General features: G+C 42.8%; 1 protein-coding gene across 1 annotated transcript in view; it reads right to left on the bottom strand.

The window, feature by feature from the left end:
* The window catches only part of LOC119442575 (S phase cyclin A-associated protein in the endoplasmic reticulum-like), a 168,394-nt gene extending 152,944 nt beyond the window's left edge, over positions 1-15,450 (bottom strand). The window contains exons 1-6 of the mRNA XM_037707499.2: positions 15,180-15,450; positions 13,985-14,218; positions 11,932-12,032; positions 10,864-11,147; positions 7,401-7,679; positions 5,236-5,622 (exon numbers count right to left, since the gene is read on the bottom strand). Of these exons, the coding sequence (XP_037563427.1) occupies positions 5,236-5,622; positions 7,401-7,679; positions 10,864-11,147; positions 11,932-12,032; positions 13,985-14,212 (1,279 nt within the window). The 5' untranslated portion in view covers positions 14,213-14,218; positions 15,180-15,450. The remainder of the gene's footprint in view (positions 1-5,235; positions 5,623-7,400; positions 7,680-10,863; positions 11,148-11,931; positions 12,033-13,984; positions 14,219-15,179) is intronic.
* Positions 15,451-16,283: the final 833 nt, after the last annotated feature.

Genomic DNA, 16,283 nt, shown 5'->3' with positions numbered 1-16,283 from the left:
TTGTTACTTTGCCTGCTTCATGCAAAGACCACGGGTACTTGGACATTACTCTTTCAACGTTCGTAAATTTAAATGAATGCAAAACTACCGGTTGCAAGGTTCGACTCTCAGACATGTGCGGCTGCTTGAAAATCGTTGGTTTGGTTATAGTGCGGTACCACTTATAGTGTAGATATTACCTTATAAGCGGTCTACACTGTATAATAAATTGCGCGCTTTTCGTGGAGCACTTAAATGCATCACTTAATGATCAGGAGGACCTACCCTAATGACACAGAATGTTTGTACAAAATTGTCAAAATAATTTCAGGGTTCCTTAAATAAACCAGCTGAAGTAAGCGAAAATCTGTACATTTAGTTTCGATAGGAATTACGCACTTCCGGAAGTACAACTATTGTACTAACTCCGAATATCGTCTGCTAATGCTTGGCCGCACTGCTTATCAGTGTCATAGCCATCGGATCTCGCAAATTTTTATTAGTTTTGAACACTTAACTAGCCTCAAACCACGCGAAACTCAGGTCAGACAAGACGTACGCTTGCCAGCACGTGCTCACTCCTGGCCGCTGCTGGCTAGATGCCTTGGCAGACTTCACTTCATATTGAGCTATTGTACAAAATGCATAATTTTGATGTGGCTACTATCCATCGGTCAAGCTGGTGCAGGACAAGGCTGGTCCGCACCAAATAGCAGGGCCAGACTGGAGCACATGAGCTCGAGCACGCACTCCAGCCCTGTTGTGCACATAGTTAGCCACTACAGTTGCATGTAGGTGTGTTTGCTTCATAGCATAGATACCATGGCCACCACGGGGTGATGCAACGAGTGCATTTGCTGAGCTAGCTGCGGCTCACGGGCTCTGATTGCTAGTTGTGGGTGACATGTCTTAAGGCTTGAGCACCAACATCTGACAAACAGGTCGTCTGCTTCCAGAGTTGCACAGCCTTGAGGTGCGTCGACATCATGGTTGAAGCTCGTTACATTAGGAATTCTTGCAACGTGAGTATGCTGGAGTGTGGCTTCCATCGCTTAGCCTATAAGCACGCTGCCAACATACTCGCACGAGCAAACATGAAATTTGTTCGACCCTCGGAAATTGTGCTACTCATGTCACTCGGTGCAAGAATAGCCGTGCGCAGCTATCTAGTACACTGTAGCGCAGCAAAGATGGGACACCATGAATTCAACCTTAAGTTGGGAGCTAGCCTCCGAGTTTGGCACGTCGTAGGTGCCAAAATCAGAAGTAATAGAGTCCATGTGAACAACCAAAATAAAACTTGAACTGTGCGCCACGGTGACATTTCGTAGGAAGCATTGTAGGCACCACCCCACTACGTCGTTGCCTTCACAGTGCAAGGCACTGAAGAACGACCGGGAACACCGCAAAGGGGATCATCAGGCCCTATCATTGACTGCCAATAACTTCACTTCTGCTGAACGCATTGAATTACTTTTTGCGGCAAAGTATTTCTGAAATAGTATATTTTAACGTCAAATGCATTTCTCGACTTCGATAAACATGGGCTGCCAACTAGCTCTTCTTCTTTGTGGGGTTTTACGTGCCAAAACCAGTTCTGATTATGAGGCACGCCGTAGTAGAGGCCTCCAGATTAATTTTGACCACCTGGGGTTCTTAACGTGCACTACAACGCAAGCACACAGGCATTTTGGCATTTTCGCCTCCATCGAAATGCGGCCGCCGCGGCCAGGATTCGATCCCGCGATCTCATGCTCAGCAGCGCAACGCCTTAGCTGACTGAGCCACCGCGGCTAACTCTCACGGAGCTGCCATGTTATTTTGCCTCAAGCTTTCAATTTATGGAAGGTCCAGTGCTAGACTAAGTGCTGTAGATGCTGTCACTGAAGTTGCATAAGCCAATGAAAAAAGCAAATGAAGAAGAGAAGAAATTATGCAGATTCAACCCACATGTAGGAATCTATGAGAAGCGAAGCCTTCATGAAGTGGTTCATTAAATGTTATACAACTGATTATATTCTGCACACCGTTTTGCTCCATAGCAATTATGTACCTGCCAGGCAAGATGGCAAGTTGCAGGGATAGTGTGTGGTAAGCAAAGTACAAAAAAAAGTCAGAAAGCCACGATTTTTTACTGAATGTTTTCAACAGGAATGTACTTCATCAACTCACCTAACTGACATTTCTAATTAAGCATTTTTAATAATGGTAATATTTACCACTGAAGCACAAAGAAAGCTTTCTGTGGAACAATTCCTACATGATTCAATTACGGATTGTCAAATTGTAGACTTCTCAGCAAGGCAAAATGGCTCATTGAGACAAGAGACGTGCTGCAGATTTCAGTGAAGAACGCGTCCCTCATCCACCATAGTGAACCTTGCAGAGCAAGCACAAGTTTTATTTAGCATTAAAATGTGTTGAATTACAAGGAGGTGGTTATTTGTGGCTCTATGTAGCACTATGTGTCATGGGTGGCACTCCACTTACCACCGTGCCTTACCCACATGTGGAAACCAACCGGTACTTCGATCACCACTTTCTAGAAAACCATTTCACAAACCCATGTGGCATCTGCAATGAAATACTATAAACCAATCATAATCTGCATTGAGTTTTGCACCACAGCAATATTGTGCTTGCCAGGCAAGACATGGCGACCCCCATCACATGAGCGCTCATTATGCTGTATCCGGGATCGGCGTATTTTGCTATGACACTGTTTCCAGGGTTGGCGCGCTGACTACGATGGGGCAATTTTGGAAATAGTGCATTAGTAACTGCGCTTTACTCAGCGAGACACCGACCAATCAGACACGCCAGACTCGGGGAAAGTAGGTACAGGAACTTGTCTAGCTTTAATAAAGGAATTGTCCTCTTGACATATATTTGTTGCAGTGAGGAGATTTAGCTACCCTTTGTTGTATCACTGCATGATTCTGTAGAAAACACGGCCAGCAGCCAGCACATCTGTAGGGGTAGTACAGACAGGAGTGCTCTCCTGTGTGTGAGCTATTCGACAAGATTGCAGTAGCAGCAGCAATAGGAAAGTCGAAGGAAAAGGCAAAGAAATCCTTGCTTTAAAGTAATCAACAGCACCACAATACTAGTGACAGCAACTTTACAGCTCAGATGAGATGCAGAGAACACACAGGTCAGACCAAGCTATCACTAGCACTGTTGCTTTCTCCGTGTGATTGCAGTCATGGCAATCACTGCTATCAGTAGTCTCTGTTTCGAATACGTTCACTTGGAAAACAAAGAGCCAATATTTCACAAAGATAAAGCAGCAACTCACTTCTGCGCTTGCTCCTATGAAAGGTAAGGTCCTTAATACCAGGGTGTCAAACCAAACCCACACTGAAAACCATATTTGAACTTGAACCCCAATTTTGGGCGGAACTGAACCCCAACTTGAACCGATATTTTTGGAATTTGACTGAACCCAAACCGAACCTGAACAAACAAAAATAATAGTTACTGGTTCAGCACGAAAATGTTCAAGAATGTAAGGCGACAACTACTCAATAGTTTGCACGATTCTTCGAATAACTACTACCTCAATCGGTGCCCCGTGCTAGCAGATTGTTACTGCAGGGGGTGTCGTTTGGAGCATGATCAAGCTACCCTGAAATCGCCAGCAAGGCACGACTGCACCGCATTGTTGCTGTGACTCGAGAAACCCATACTTTATTTTCGCTGCGCAATACATATACATTTGAAGGGCACCGAAATCAAGTCATTTGGAGCATGTCTTTTTCGCCCTTTACAGTTAATACAGTTAATATGTTTCCTGACACTCCCAATTCCACCGTTCAGTCAATGTGTTATCAAAAATAAATAAACTAGGTAAACACGGGGAGCAAAGAAGACATTGTCCTCGAGGAGGGATATCAACGAACCTGAACAAGCGTGCTTCCAAGCGTGCTGTGGGCACGCTTGGAAGGCCTTCCAAGCGTGCCCGTGTTACACGGGTATTAGCCAGTGCAAGACTAAACGCATGTGCAGATGCATAAGAAAGACATGGTTCAGCAGAAACCATCCTTGTTCATCATTCAGAAGCATCAATGTCCTCACCTGCTTCTAAAAAAGCAGCAAACTGAGCTAAATGTCAAATGCTGGCTTATTTTTTTGCTACAGACTAGAAGTTTGAAGTTGTAATTTATGTAATACAATGTGAATTAATGCTGTCTTCGACACAATGGATATCAATGGCCACAGCTCGCTCACCACAAGTCCAGTAGTAAAAACCTGAAACACAGCCAAAATTATCTGACTCTGTTGCTGTCAAAGTAGCGAGCGTGCAAGATATGCAGACCTTACGCTTACGCACGGATTCTGCTAATTACCTCCGTCTTTATTATGCACATGAAAATTCCCCTGTAGCTGTGTAATTCATTTGTAAATACTGCCTCCTCCTGATGAAACTTGCCATACACCATGCGAGCAAGTCAATAGTACTACTATGCAGCATATCGCCGTGGGGCAGAAAAAAATGGACTGCGCTAAACCGGTTCGTGAACCCGTTCAGTGTTGCAAGCAGGTAGAGAAACCATTATAAATGTTTATTTCTCCAAACCGGAACTGAACTGGAACGAAATCTGAGCATGTTGAACCCAAATGTTCTGACGCCCTGCTTAATACTGAATATTTTAGTTTTATTACCTTAGATTTCTCTTATGTGGTTAGTGAACAATATTTGGCATCGGTTGTCATTTGTGTTTAGAAAATATAGCCAGCAATATATCACATAAAAACATATACCTCTCAAAAATCACTTAGGAACTTTGCAAAAATGAAATAGTTGGTGTCAATTTCAATGCTCTTTGTCTTATTAGTATTACACACACTACTAGTATTCAGTTTTTTCAGTATATCAACTGTTAACTGCCATCACTTGACTGTATCACTGTGTAGACACTTACAGAGTGTTTCAAATGAGATACAACAGATTTAGAGCAAAATTGTACAGTGTAGATATTTAGTATACAAAATTTCTTTTAAAACGATATCAAGCTACTGCATAGATCTGTGTAAGCCAAGGCAGACAGCACCAGCAAACACCAAACGCACCTGATGCCTGACCAAAGCTATGGCTTTCTGCGAGTGTGACAGGTTTGTTGTTTGCTGACAAATTCTAAAGCATCTTTTTTCGATTTTACAATTTTTTTCCACAGGTGGGGGTTTATCTATTGCAGAAGTGCAACCATTGCATGTTCTGAAGTTTGTTAGTTTTACGGCAGCTACAGCACCTACCAAGCTCCACAGCAATTGGGTCCAAGGAGACGCTCTTCGTCAGACTTCTGTCTTCAGACGCACTTGGTCCTTTCACCTTGTCTGCCCAGCTACGACCACTGGAGCTACTGCTCAGCGACAGGGTGGATCCACTCTTTCTATCTTCCCCCGATTTGACCAGTGTATTTGTGGAACAAACTGAAGTAGGTTTCTGAGAAGTTGGAGTTGGCGCATGTGCAGCAGAGAGCATTGATGACGAGCTACGGCTTGGCACACCCATCCTCTGCGGATTAACACCTGACTTGTTTGCTGAGGCACTGGCTTCTGTGGCACGAGGCTTTGTCACTGCAGAATGTGCCGTTTGCTGCCCACTCTTCAGTGAAGAACTGTATGATATGGCCTTGTGCTCTGTATGATACACAAAATACAATTTCAGGCTCACTTGTTTATAGAGTTTCAGGTTACCCCCACAACAAAAAAAGCTCTACAATCTTCAAAATACTGTCCTCAAATGTTAGGAAACAAGTGCTGTAAGTGCACAAGGATAGAATATAACAAAAGTTTTGGCTTAATATGAACATTACATTGTTACAATATTACCACCAAACAAAGGAATAGTAAGCTATAGCACTGTTGTCGAATGGCAACACTGTTTACAACAAAATTGTGGAGGATTCTTTTTGCACTGTACTACTACATTCTCCTGGCCTGCTGGAATAGAGGTTTCAGCATGGAACAGGAAATGGGTACCCTCCTGAATGTAACCAAGCGGCTACAAGGGAAATGCATACAGCTTCCTGGGAGAGAAAACTGTCTATTAGATAAAAAATCTCTCCCAGTCTGAGGAGCCTGGCACCTTTCTTAGTTAATTGGTCACAAAGTGCAAGGTTCCCTTGGCAGGGTTTAAGGCAGGGTTTACTACAAAGATTCACAATGTTCCCTACAGCTAGCAGGATTTCTTACAAAAAGTTTCATGCAAATGATTTGCTTGCAAGTTTTCATACTTTCCTTTCTATAAATCAAACTCCACCTTGAAGATTTCCACACAACTTAATTTGTTTCCCTGCAGCTTATTCCCGTATTCTGGAATGTTCCTTCCCTCAACACTTCACCTTGATAGTGGATGGCAGTGCCACCAATCGACACTACGCTTCATCGATACTCTACAGCAATTTTTTAGAAGCATAGCATCTTCTTCAGCGAAGAGCAGTGCCGAGTTCCACTTGGTGGAGTGAAGGAAGAGCTTCGAGTCAAGGGTTGTCAGAGAATATCAGGGTTAATTTTACAACAGCCACCTTTGCCCAACTTCTGTTAAGGAAATTCACGCAACGCCACATTTCCAAGATGCTTTGGTTGAGCAAGACCTCATCAGAATCAGACATTGTTATTCACTTGGTAGCTAACAGTTATGGCTCAATATCACAACAATATGTTAAGGGTAATGAACATCAAGCTAAAAATCTTCTATCATTACTGACATTACTATCCACATAAAAGTTGAACCCTTGTCATGACACACACAGGCTTAGCAAGAAAAATGTTGTAAACCTTCTATAGAAATTTTTGCAGTGCACATATTTTTTAAACTAGAGAAGGAACACCTGAAAACAACATAAAAACAAGAAGAAACAACACTTTAGCACAGGACGTTTGTGTCATCTCTTGCCGTGTGCTCAAGAGCTGTTTCTTCTCCCAAATACTAGTACTACAGCTGTTACTAATGCACTACAATATTTCAAGCCAGGGAAGAGCACATAATAGCTACCGTATAGACTCGTGTAAGGACCGCACCCGTGTAAGGACTGCATCCCCAACTTGGCAGCACAAAATTCGGAAAAAAAGTTTCCATTGGAGAAGCAATCGCTTTCGGTGCCCCAATGCCACACACACACATCGGCGAAATTTTCAGGCACTGAGTACTTCTGCGTGCCACTACTAGATGGCGAGAGCTGCACGTTGGCCTCTGATGCAATGGTACATCCAGGGATCCGGGTTGCGCAGTGGTGGCCAGCTGCACTGGCACCATTTTGACTAAAAAGTTCGGTCCTGTGTAAGGGCTGCACATAGTGAAAATTGTGAAAAAAAAAAAAAGTGCGGCCCTTACATGAGTCTATACGGTATCACTGTAAAGGTGCAAAGGAGACTTATGCCGAACTTCATCTTTACAGAAGCAACAAAACGCAAACCTGCTGTAGTTTTGGGTTTCGCTTCCACAGCTGTACGAGTCAGCTTGGTTGCTCTTGCAGCTGCCAGTCTGACACCTGGAGGCACATGACCAGTGGGGGTTGTGGCTGGTGAAATTCTTGAAGGTCTGGTCACATCAGAGCTTGCAGCCACACCAGAAGACCTTGAAGGCTCCTTGGTAGAGCTCTTAGAACTATCAGATGATGCTGGTGCTTTGGCTAGGGACCTAAGACTTGAGTCATCAGGTGTGTTCTGTTCAGGGCCAGCACTCTCAACTGTTTCTAGGTGAGAGGAAATAAAGAAACATTACAAAAATCATCAAGTCAAGAACTGTAAAGTGATAGAGAAGGTGTGTTTCTACATGTGCATCCTGAGCAAGGAAAATGAGTGATAATGGCAACGAGCTTGTCTAAGCCACAAAATGAATGGCGCATCATGACCTGACCAATCTGAACTAATCTGGTAATGAAGTTGTAACACTCTCCAGGCCAAATTATTTTTCAAGAAACCCCACAAATTTCCCTATATTTTTAAAAGACTCATTGAAAACTGCTTTTGTTATTGCAATATCAGCAGTTCATTGCTGTTTCCTGTTGTCGATAAATGTCAATTTTTTCATGTTTTTGAGTTGCTGATAGGCATGGTGACAGAAACATTCTTTATGAAATTAACATTACATTCTTTATGAAGTTAACATTACATTCTTTATGAAGTTAACATTTCTTGGAACAGAAGTCATGCAAGCTTTTGTTGTCCTCCATGCAACACATCATTCTTGGTGCTGCTAAGAAATAAAATCGCATAGGCGCCAGTCGAAAGCCTCATCTATGCAAGGGAGGCCGTCAGAGGCTAGAATTCTTCCTTCCTCACAATCGCAGGCACTGTACTAAAGTTCTGAACACAGCTCACTAGAGCTTGCCAGGTCAAATTGTTTACTTGAGGTGAATAATTGTCCCAAAAATGCTATTACAGCATTGAAAAACGTAGCCATCGTCACTGCAGCCACCTAAGTCTGCACCGCCATTTTTAAAACCCAGAAAAGCCAGACATCTGCTGCATTTCCGCTGCATTTCTGCTGCATTTCCGTCAAATGAGCTCACAAGAAGATGTTTTCTGGGACGCTGGTGCCACCTAGTGGTGTTGCAGTCACACAAAAATAAATAAAACAACTGCCACTTGTCTGCGGCACTCAGTAGACAAAAGGAAATTCCTGGACGAGTGAGCCTTGTCACTGGCATATGCTGAAGAAAACATCTGATTGAGTGAGACTTGTCCTTGACACAGAAAGAGTTAAGCCAAACAGTACAATGTGAAAGGAAAAATTTTTTTTTTTCGTCATGTACTGCATTTGCATGAGCATGACAAAGTAAAAAATGTTTAAATAACATTGTATTTAAACAATATGGTTTAAATTGCGATAAAAATTTTTTAATCACAATACCATTAAATGACCGTAATAATATTACGATAGTAATAAATACAATAGTAATGCAAAGACATGGAGATGCCTTGTATGGAACTAAGTAGAGTTGCTGACAGATTTTTCTTGCATGGAAGAGGGGCGGAGTTTTCGGAATCATCACACAATAAAAAAAAATTCAGCGAGGAAAAAGATTATTTCGTTGAATTTGGGAGTAAGCGGGCGGCCAACGGTACTGTTTCATGCCATGCTGACGATATCTTTACATCGATGGTACAAAACTGAAGCCTGCACAGCTTTCGCGTCCACTCCGCCACTGCAGGCTGGTAGCATCGACCCGTAGTCGGGATGACGCTATCAGCCATCTTGGCCCGCCTAACATCTGCACACGCCGCTGATTACCTCCAATAACATAAGCCGCGAGGGCCACATATGTGCTCAGCCCTCACTCTTCTCCACATTAACGTTCGTTATATTGAGGTTTAACTATAGCTTTATTGCACTAGATACAAAATTTAAAAATTATATTGGAAGTCGTTGCACAAAGTGGAACATCGTGTGCACTCTCGGCAGCTGTGAACTTTTATAAAGTCAAATCCTTATAACAATATTCAAGTGACAAAAAATTCTATTGCTATAATTGATAATTGCTATAACTGAGTCGTACGCAAAAAGCAGAGGGGACAAACATAGAAATATTTCAATTAGAAAGAAGTGCAGTCTAACCCATTTACACCATTATCGTTTTTAAGAATACTTGAATGTAACAATGAGCAGCACTGGCACCGCTTACTACAATGTTCCTATGCCCAATTCTTGTCCATAACGATTACACCTGGCTACTGGGTGTCTGTGCCGAGTGAAAAAAGAAATGAAAAATCACGGAAAAAAAAAAAAGCGAGTCGCTGCACCCACCTTTGTGCCGCACTCTATGTGGCAAGGTCTCACTGCATTGCGCGCCTTTCTCCTGTTTCTCTTCCACCCCTCCAAAACAAGAGTCCAACAGCACCGACGGTGAAGGGGTGGAAGGGAGACGAAAGAGAGGCGCAAGAATGTGTAACTGCAACAAAGGCGTACCATGTGGGGTGTGCGGTACAAAGACAGGTGTGGCGAAGGAGTGTGGCATGCAGGCGAGTCTGAATTCTTCCTCAACACTGCCAAGAAACAATTATTCAAGTCAACACACAGCTCAAGAACTCAAAATTATGTTTAAAATTTTGCTACATTTAAAAAGAAAAGAAAGAATGAGATTAATACGCTGCAGGTAGAGACACTTCTTCTATAAGCTCTAAAGTGTGCATCATTATTAGTATATATATATATATATATATATATATATATATATATATATATATATATATATGTACCATTTTATTTTATTGTGAACAGAATTTTTTTTAATTCCCTGTAGCATGTAGTACAATTCTACTTCCCAAGCTAGATTACTCTCAGAGGTGGACATTATTCGCACATGAAATCAAAATGAATATTCAACTAATTAACTAAGTTTTGCTAATCAACTTTTAAACTTATTACATTACAACACATTGCAATTAACAAATTGTAGCCAGTGACAATTAAGTCATATCCACTTGGAATGAATTCTGAGAAGGATACCTGTTTCGAGGTACGCATTCCCAAAGTTTGTGATGAAATACATTGGTGTTCGAGTAGCCTTTGAGCTTCAATGTTATGCATAAAATGGCATTTTGTAGACAAATGGAACAAACGTGCATTCTTACTGCAAGTTTGACAGCGCACATCTCAAAATTGGTGCTAGTTTCAAAATTAATTTTAAGTGGATGTGCCTTGTGAAATCCCTGGCTTTAATTCGTATACTGTAATATATAACCTAAAGTAATTAGTTAACACGTTGATTAGTAAATTTTTGCTAATTAGTCAATTCTGAATTGTGATTTTTAGTGAAAGTAAGTGCCTCCATAACTTCTGTGCCCTGCATTGTACTATTAACTTGTAGCTACCACACTATATCTCTGCTCAGCTCTGGTTTAGTCCCCAATGCTTCAATGAAGAAGTCGGCCTACCGAGCACAACATCACAAGTTGGCACCATGGCAGTCCTGGGAGCTGGAACAGAAGTTATGTTGGGAATGTCCCTCTTAGCCGGCATTTCCATGACTGGAACTGGGTGCTTCTCCACTGCGTCTGGACACACTTGGCCAGAGTCACTAGGGCCGCACTGAATGGCAACTGAAACTAAGCATGGGGAGCGCTGTCCAGTGTTGCCTGAACGAAGCCCCCAGAAGCTCCTTGGAGTTACTCCTCTTCCCAATGATGACTTGCGCACTTCCCAGGCTAGACAGGCTGGTCTGAAAGTTAAAATTATTAATTTAACGTTCTGTGAAAGTGAACAGTTAGCAAACTTTTAAACATGCTTTTTTTTTTTATTTAAACCTTAAAACGAGCATCACTGCCACAAAATGGTACAAAGTCTTAAATGAGCATAATGTTTTAGAACACCCAACAGTGGTAAACATAGACTATAAATTGACTGATAAAATTTAATATCCCAAAGCAAAACAGAAGCAATAAGATATGCCACAGCAGAGGACTACGAATGAGTTTTGGCTAACTGGAGATATTTAACACGCACCCAAAGGTCAGTGTGCGAGTGTTTCTGCATTATGCCCCCCTCAGAATGTGCCACTGAGGTTGGGAATCGAAACCTCAACCTCGTGATCAGTAGCCATACCATTGAGAATGCATCCCCCAATATGCATTAGGTTAGATTCTGGGGTTTCACGTGCCAAAGCCACAATATGATTATGAGGCAAGACATAATGGGGGACTCCAGTTTAATTATGACCCTCTGGGGGTCTTTAATGAGCACCCAAAGCAAGGTACACGGGCATTTTTGGAAATGCGGTCGCCGCTGCTGGGATCAAACCCACGACCTTGAGTTCAGCTACCACAGCGGGTTGCATCTCCCAAAATAAAAGCTATCAATTGGTACACTGTTTGGATAACACAGGCACAATGCACACATTCCTGTTAAGCATGAAACAGAACACTTTAGTAAAACATTCATGAGGCTTGCATTTTATAAACAATGAGATGAGCAAGTCAAAGTGGGTAATAAAGGGAACAGGTCACCTGTCTGGGGGTGGTGTATTTTCAAGTTGCTTACTCAGTTGTATCCAATTAATCAAGGCAGTAAACTCTTTCCTATAGTTCTCCAGGATCAAAATAGCCTCCTAGAACAAATGAAAGTACCATTTAGGTATACCAATTCTCCCCCCCCCCTACTCCAGACTCTCAGATTCCCCCAAAGACTGCCAATTGCCAACAGCAATTGTGAGTTGCCAAATTCTCAATGTGCTTAGAAACTCGTACATGATAGAAACTCCCGTGTTTGCTGGAGAAATACTGGACAATTCTAAGAGGCTCCCCTGACATTTGAAGAAGCATGTGGATTGCATGCAGCAGCACTATCATGAAAGACACACTTGGTTACGGAGCCATCTGTAAGGTCTTTTACATTGTGCTCATTTTGACACTCCTGGTGCTTCTATTTATTAGTTTTTTTTATTAAAAAATATTTTCTGCCTTTCCTTTACAAATTGTCAAAAATGGTCAAACTTCAATGTGAAAAAGACATATAATAATGAATCATTGAATATAACAAAGTGTGTCAAAGTATTCTTGCCAATATTAATGGGTATGAACATACGCTTATACTGAATATTGCGTATACCATAGGTATTTTCATGTTAGATGCGACTTTTATACACGTGTGCAATCATTGGTTCAAAGGAAGATATGCCTGCAGAAATATTGTTACCACAGAAACGCTTTTTCTCAAGGTCTCTTGCAGACTTCTGGTCCACGAATACAAGAGAAATCATGTCATCTCCTGACATCAAGCCTGCCCACTTCAGGCTTAATGGGTGGCCATTTCTAAACAATTTGCTGCTTTCACAGGAAGTTAAGCGTGTAGCAAAGTTCTGGCACTATCTCGGCATTGTTCTTGAGATTGGTGCTACACGTCAAGCGATGAATGCCTAGTTTACGGAAGCACACAGGCATCTCGCAAAGTCACTCAAACAGAACAATGGCGCCATCTCTTACCACTACAGCAAAACATGATAAAAGACACCGTGCAGTAACTGATGGCACCATCGTTCCATTGCACAGAAATAAACACCTTTTGAGCCATGTGGACACATACTTGTCATTGCCCTGGATTGGCGTTGCTTCAGGCAGCATACGCCAGCTTATATGCTACCCTCAGTCATTGCACCAACACTCAGACACATCAAATCGGTTTCACGAAATATTCATGACTCCTTAACGCACAATACATGCATAACCTTCTCATTGTTAAACTTCACTTAATGCTTCAGCGACACATGTGACAACTCTGCATGCCTCCATCAGGAGCGACAGCTGCATTGACAGCAAAGAATTCAATGGAGCTCACAGCTTCTGCGGTAACCTACCTTGGCTTCTCAGGTGTCAAATATTCCTAATTTAAAAAAATATATATGTTGTGTTCGAGCCAAGTCTGCTAAACAAACATGATCAGCCCACTGCCTCACTCAGAATTGCTGTTTACAGCAAATACCATGTCTATATTACCTGCAGGATAAACAGGCCTGGTGCCTACATGTTGCTTATGATTGTGTCAATTCTAGCAACGATAATTAGATATCCAGATGCCATCCATTACTATTAAGCAACAATAACTGTAAATCACCAAAAGGATGAAAAATGCCACAATTCAGCAAAAAGATCTACTTGGGCACCAACTCCCAAACCCATTGGCAATGGGCAATCCAATCAGCCGTCAAAAAGTGCTTACAAATAATATTCTTCCCCCACGGTACATGTGAAATAAAGAGTACAGTTCTTCCATAAATGGCCACACTCAAAATGTTTCACAGGTCTTGTTAAACTAAAAGCAGAACAGACACGACAGTACGAGGGCAGTACAAGCAAGTGATCAGTGAAGTTGCAGCAGCAATGAAGAGGCAATACAGGGAGGGCACCATGCATCGATTCGTAAGTTCACAATTAAAACAATTCTGGTTAACTTACAAGGCTCCCAGAGAAACTGGGAGCCAACCACACTGAACAAAATTCAGTTGTAAGTGCCAGAAACTTTACAAGCTAGAAGAAATGCAGCAAAACGCATCACATTACTTGCCTTGCATTCCAAAGTGCTTTCATCTGTCTCACATGTGTGGTAGATCTCATCTACAGCTCTCTGGAGGTTTTCGAACAAGTACGCCCAGTAACGAGCCCGAAGACCCTTATCAGGACCCCGTCCTGCTGATGAAGAACGAGCTCGCAGTTTCGAGCTTCCACGCACTGAGTTTGGCGAAGCCCCCATTGTCTGTGGAATCGGAGGCTTTAACACCGATGGAGAAGTCATAGATTTCTAGAAAGAAAGTCACATGATTTGCCAGAATGGTGTAGGAACAACTTTTACAGAAAAAGCACCGACAAGAGAATAAATACAGTGGCATCAGTAATGTGTGGCAGGTTGCCTTTAGCATAATCGTAGATTGCTATAAAATTGCTATAGAAAGAAAGCAACATGATTTGCCAGACTGACGATGGGCTAACTTTTACAGAAAAAGCACCTACAGGAGAATACAGTGGCATCGGTGGTGTGTGACGGGTTCCCTCTAGCGCACACAAAAATCACGAAATGAGTGTTCCCAGATTCTCTACGAGAGGCAGCATAAAATCACAATGATGTTAATATGCCAAGGATGGTATTTTATGTACTTTAGTCAAGATAGATGCAATACGTTATTGCAGATTCCGCGCACGCATCACTATAAACGCCTGCAAAGCGAAACAGCACAAAATGTTGCGTTCTGTGGGTTTTTCACGCATATATATATATATATATATATATATATATATGGGCGTGTGTGTGTGTGTAAACGTTTTTATAAGAAAACGTAAAGCAAGAAGTGCAGCGCATTATGAAACAATGCATCTAAATGCACAGCATCATTTGCTCAAGTCAACTTTAACTTTACCACGCGAAACTGAAACTGGTGGAAGCGTTATTTCACGAGTCGTTTAACTCTGTTTCCCGCGATATATACGAGGCACATTCGATTTCAAGTTCAGACATTTTCAACGGTACGTTACAAATTTGAATGCATGCGAATTAGTGGGAAAGTACGCAGAAGCGAACGAAATGTGTGGCTGACTTCGGAAGACATCGCACGTCCAACCTTTTAAGGGTAGCTCTACCCACGCGCTCTAAAGTGGCGGTTGAAGCCCAGCATGCTCCAGCTGAAAGTTTGTAAAGCTGTCTACGCCATTCAACAGCACTGCCGCGAATCGAGCACGAAAAAGCACTGTTTATCGGACATACTTACAAACTTAGCGCAGTCTGCAGGCTCGGCGCCTGTTCGCACCTGTGCCTGGACGTTAACACTTTGTCAAAGGGGCCAATTGTTCCAGTCCTTCAAAAATATTAAAATGGCCCCGACCGGTTCCGACTAACAAGTTAGGCACCTGAAGAACATATCTATCAACGCGTAGTAACTTTGTAAGGCCCACCCAAGTAACCCAAACAAATCGTCAACAGGCAGTCATTTTCAGCTGTAGGGAACGCTGGAGCGGCCGGATACGGATAGGGATGCGGCTTCGCGTTTTCGAACAGCCGCCGTATTTTCCAAAGCAGCTGGCCTTCGGACTGTGGCCCCGCCGCACGGGAGAACGTGAACCACGGTGACGCCTCGGATCTGTTTCTGCCCTGGTGGCTGTTTAGGTGGCCGCGGTGCCGGGGCACAAACATAGAGTTAATATAACCAGGGTCCTTCATATAACTGATTGAGTATATTAACTCTATGGGCACAAAAGTTGGTTCTTTATTCTATGTCCGAGGCGCCGCCGTGGTTCACGTTCTCCCGTGCGGCGGCGCCACAGTCCGAAGGCCCAGCTGCCCGCACGGGCTAAACATCCTAATTCAACCACGCAGGTGTTCTGTCAACCTTGTAGGTGTTCTGTGGTTCGACGTCGCCAAATTCACACGCTCCGTAAGCCATGAAGTTTGTTTACCTTGCTTCGTTGAGACCATGAAGGGAGCTTGCTTTTCACTCATGGGCTGTACCTGGTTCCACGCGCGCATTTACAGGGCGCATACGCATACGCATACGCATCTATATGGATTGATGTGTGCTTGTGTCTAACGACGACCGCGCCTAATCTAAGGCATGTGAATTGGTTAGCGAACTAACGCGTTTGTGTATTTTGTTCAATGCAGTACAATGGAAAAGTACCCGCGCTGGCTGCCGCCTAGAGGGCTGTTGGAATTTTTTCCCTAGTTCATAGTTTCTTTTGACTGTAAGGTCCCACTCGCTGTAGCTTCTGTAAAAAGCACTGATCGGCGCACCTCGCAGCGGCATGCTGCCTCCTACTCGCCCTGGAACTCAAAACCAATAGGTCATGCAAGATTGATTCGGATCATCCAATTTTCG

The sequence above is a fragment of the Dermacentor silvarum genome, chromosome 2, assembly GCF_013339745.2.
Source record: "Dermacentor silvarum isolate Dsil-2018 chromosome 2, BIME_Dsil_1.4, whole genome shotgun sequence".
NCBI lineage: Eukaryota > Metazoa > Arthropoda > Arachnida > Ixodida > Ixodidae > Dermacentor > Dermacentor silvarum.
This window is presented reverse-complemented; position numbering and strand designations above follow the sequence as displayed.